This window comes from Apodemus sylvaticus, chromosome 5 (assembly GCF_947179515.1).
Source record: "Apodemus sylvaticus chromosome 5, mApoSyl1.1, whole genome shotgun sequence".
Lineage (NCBI taxonomy): Eukaryota > Metazoa > Chordata > Mammalia > Rodentia > Muridae > Apodemus > Apodemus sylvaticus.
In genome coordinates, this window is record NC_067476.1 from 16216649 (window position 1) to 16221488 (window position 4840).

Below are 4840 nucleotides of genomic sequence, written 5' to 3' on the forward strand. Positions count from 1 at the left end.
TAAAACTAACATCCTTTATGTCTCTTATAACCTGTACTTACTCCTATGGGCATGATGGGTACTTCTTAATTTTGATAAATCTATGAACTAATAACCTAAAATGAGATGTCAAGAAAGTGTGGATTTTACCTATTCAGTTCTATCAGAGAATCAGACCTAAGCTCCAGGCACATAGAAACTACTCTGTGAATACTTTTTTAATAAATGAATTTAAAAGTAATTATTGATTCTGAGTTGAGAGAGACATTCGGAGTGATAAGAGCAACATCATAGGTTTAAATACCCACTATTTCCTATTTTAAATCTGTTATTTGTAACTACCTTTCACAGTGTGTTTTTCTTGACCCTGCAATTCAACAAATAGAAAATATTGAGTTAGCTGGAGTACTACATGTCTGTAATCTCAAACCTTAGAAAGCCAGAAAATTCTGAGTTTCAGACTAATGTGAGCCACATAGTATACAACAACAACAACAAATACAACTCATAAAGAATCTCTATATTTTGTAGTCTTAATTTTACATATAAGAAGATTAAAGTTAAAGATTAACAGGACAATAATCTCTTGACTACCCAGTAATAATTCCCAAACTAAACATTACTTATATGACTCATCCCCTGTCCTTTTATGAAACATTGTTCTTGTTATTCTAAGAAGATAAAATTTTCCTATGACAGAGAAGCCTCTTTAGGGCTCCTTTCATGTCCTTATTCCTTAAGCTATAGATGAAGGGGTTCAACATAGGAGTCACTACTGTATACATTGCAGCAGCTGCAACATCCTTTTCCGTGGTCTTTCCAGAGGAAGGGAACAGATAGACACTGAAGAGTGTTCCATAGAAAACACAGACCACACAGAGGTGGGAACTACAGGTAGAAAAGGCCTTTGAACTCCCACCAGAACTCCGGACCCTAAGGACAGCAAGTACAATGTGGACATAAGAGATGACAATGCTTACAAAGGGTACCATGAGTACAGTACCTCCAAATCCAGAAAGCACTAATTCATTGACATGAGTGTCTGAGCATGAAAGCTTCATGACAGAAGTAATGTCACAGAAAAAGTGATCTATTTCCCCAACAACACAGAAGGACAGTCGAGCCATGAGGAGAGTGTGAGTCAGGGCAACTACATTGGTGAGAACCCAGCACAGGGCAAGCATCAGGGCACAGAGTCTGGCACTCATGATTGTGGAATAGTGGAGAGGGTGACAGATGGCCACATAGCGGTCATAGGCCATCACAGCCAGGAAGAAGCTGTCCAAATCACCAAACATCATGAATAAGTACATCTGTGTGAGACAACCAGTATAGGAGATGGTATGGTGCTGAGTCTGAACATTAAACAACATCTTGGTCACTGCAGATGATATTAAACCCATGTCAGCAAAGGACAAGTTGGCCAAAAAGAAGTACATAGGAGTGTGAAGGTGTGGGTCAGAACCAATGGCCAAGATAATGAGCACATTCCCAGTTAAGGTTACAAGATACATACATAGGAAAAGTCCATAGAGTAGCTTCTGTTGCTCTGGAAACCCTGATATTCCTCGTAGAAAAAACTCAGAGACACTGGACTGGTTTTCCATGAGTCTAAAGCATCTGTAGGTCAGAAAAGATAATCAGAATGTAGGGTTGCATTTCAAGATACAGGCACTGAGCCATCAAAACCTACATCTGTATTTAAATTTACTTTCTTTACTTCCAACATGACTCTACTTTTTTTGATGTCAGTGTCCTTGTAAGGACTCTCACAAGCCCTCATCTCTATTATCACAGTTTTATTTACTCTACCATGATTTCAAGAACGGAGTAAAACCTAAAAGATCAGCGGGCACAGGTATTTGCAGTCCTTGGTAGAAGACTAGTTTATCAAAGTCACATTAAGAGCTTCTTAAAATATATTTTATCCTCCTTTAAGAACTATTAATTTATATTCCCTAAGATACAGTTTGCAAAACTGTACAGTCCTTGAAAACTAAATCTTCCTCAAGTATTCAACTGTGTTGAATTATATTTATTTAGTTCAATGTATGTATCTAAATCATGGATAAATTAATTTGGGCTAAAATGTAAGGTGATTGATTAATTTTTTTAATTATGCATGAGAAGACTATATGGAATAAGTACATACTGCATTGTTTTGTATTATATTGTATTGTATTCTCTAATTAATGTTATATTAAGTCACAATTGCTTCCATTTTTCCTTAGTAAGACTGTGGACCTAAAAATTAAACTTACCTAAAAATCAATAGGTATATATTTTAGTATTACTCATTTTTGAAGCAGATATTTCCTGTGTTAGCAAGAGGGATAGCTGAAAACACAATTTCTCTTCTTCTCTTCTGTATCCTATAATAACTGAATTTGATAATATTCAGAACTATACCTTCTTGAGAGACCAGAAAGAATTAAAAACTGTTTCTTTCCTATAAGATCTCATGATAAGGAATAACATGCCACATAAAGTCTAGAATCTTGTATTTAACATACAATCATGAACCAAAATGAGAATGACTCTCTTAAAACCAAATGGATTTTAACCTCATCAAGATAATGGGATGTACACTACCAGATACCTTTTGTTTAGCTGGAAGGCCCATTAACTTCCATTGAGACTTTTAAGTCATCTTAGAAATGAATAGTAAGTCCTGTATTAGCTGTGCCAGCATGCAATTTATTCCTGAGCTTGTTGCTATATGGAGGTGCTTTAGTCTATGGTATAAAATAGTCTAGGAAGCACTCACCCTTCAAATTCTTTAGGAACACCTAAATCTGAACTTTTACTTTCTCTTTTTGTTATTCTATTCAAACACTTGTAATTAGTATTTGCTTCATCCTTTCTCCAGAAATGTTTATTGTCATTTTACTATTTGTGGCCTCAGAAAAATATACAGATTTTTGAAACACAAATAAGATGCTTCAGAGACTTGAAGAAAATTCACTGACATACAAGGTTAAGTAATTTTACTTACCACCACAGTTTCTTCTTTTCCTGTGTTAATCAAAATAGATAAGAGTTGGCTCAATGATGATAAAATAGCACTAGCAAGTGCTATTTAATTCCAGCTCCTTTGCTCACTTCTATACTGGTCAATAAAAAGAAATCAATGAAAATGCTCCCTTCACTCCAAGGAGAAAACTCAGAGTCTTCCTGAGAAAATTTTTGAGATATTAATTGGAATTAGGGGTCAGAATCATGATTAATGAATACAAATAGCAAGTGACCAGAAATCACATAGTTAAACTTAGATTAAAATATAATTTAAGTATATTTTTATAATATATGACAGAAGCAAAGTTACTTTTTTATATTAACGTATATTAATGTTCCAGATAAGAAGCCAAGGAGTTAGTAAAGGAATAAAAAGACAAGTAAATGTCACATCTGAATGGAAGTCCAAAGCAGTCATAGCCCCGTTCACTGGCTGGAAGAAAGAGAGCAAAAGGAGAGAGAGTACAAGCTGAGTCCCGGAGATGACCATGGACACATGGTGCTCAGATCCCATCTGAACCAGATATTCAGGAATGTGAAAACAATCTATATTTTTGCTTCAAACCTAAACTTATAAAGAAAGAGAGATGTTATTTCATTAGTGTTAGTCAGAGTGATTCCTGGAAGATCCTGATCAGACTCCACATTGGACATCTACACATACAAGGAAGGAGTCGAGGGACAGAGTTCCCATGAGCTTTATTCATGTAAGCACTCATAATTATCTTACGTCTTGCATCTTTTCTGTAACTGACCAATTTAGTATAGCACTGATGTCACTAAAAGTGATGGTCTCTTTCCCTTCATAGTAATATTTTTTTAAAAATTCTATTTTCATTGAATTATAAAGTCAGCTACCATAAAAGTGTTCTTTGTAGGAAAGGGAATCTATATTTTGAAACAAGGTACCTCTTCCTAAACTCTTACCAAAGCAATACCAAATCTACCAGCATCTACCTCTGCACACAGTTTAATAGGGCATGCATTTCTTGAAGAATTTTTATGCTTATGGTTCAAGATGTTATATCAGCTCATGCATCTGACTCAAATCATCATTTCTACAGGGGAAGATCTTTTCAATGTCACAAAGGCCATAAAGAGAAGAGAAACAATGACAGTAAATAATAATAACAAAAATTTGGAAGTCAGAATCCAGATAAAACAGTGAGCCTGAATGTAGCCCTCAATTTTGGAGAGATCACCAAATTTAAGATCCTCAACTCCTTTCTGGTTACATTTACTTTACAAATATCATAACTGTAAATTATGTTCCCACTCCACCGAAAAGGCAGTGAAAGCATGATTCTTAGATTTTCATAAGCTATGATTTGAGCCTTAAAAATCATTGAGCTTCCAACATGCCTTTTAGAATATTCTCTTCCAAGATATATGCTTTCAGAGGCCTGATGTCCAATTCTTAAGTGCCTCTGGGTTGTAGTAACACCAGCAACTGATGTTCAGATCGAAGAAATGTAGAGGGCATGAATTAGTGAAAATGTCAATGCAAATAGCTAATGATACAGGTAGATTTTTTTCCTTCCACTCTTCCAAATTGACATTCAGGTTTATCACTTAAAACTAAATATTTAAATGTAGTCTTTAAACATTTAAGGACAATGTGCCACACCTTCAAGAATAAGAAGTAGGCCAGGAACCTGCAGAATGTTCACACTCTTTCTGTTCTCACAGAAAGACACCCCTTGTTCAAGCATATGCTATGTCTGCTAAAATACCAAGTATACTGTTTTCCCAAGGACACCATTTTCTCTCTCAATCAATGTCCCCTCTCTTTGACAGTATCCACAAATCCCTTTTCTTCCTCTTCCCTGATTCTAGTGCGCAATGT

At 35.4% G+C, this 4840-nt stretch overlaps 1 protein-coding gene across 1 annotated transcript; it reads right to left on the reverse strand.

Annotated features, from left to right (window-relative positions):
* Positions 1–650: 650 nt before the first annotated feature.
* On the reverse strand, positions 651–1586 carry LOC127684140 (olfactory receptor 1N1-like). The gene has a single exon (XM_052181106.1). It carries the CDS (start codon positions 1584–1586, stop codon positions 651–653), a length of 936 nt encoding a protein of 311 aa, XP_052037066.1.
* Between the last annotated feature and the right edge of the window lie 3254 nt (positions 1587–4840).

What these genes read in the sequence shown, in the direction of transcription:
- LOC127684140 (XM_052181106.1), bottom strand. Translation starts at nt 1,586, where the DNA reads ATGGAAAACCAGTCCAGTGTCTCTGAGTTTTTTCTACGAGGAATATCA.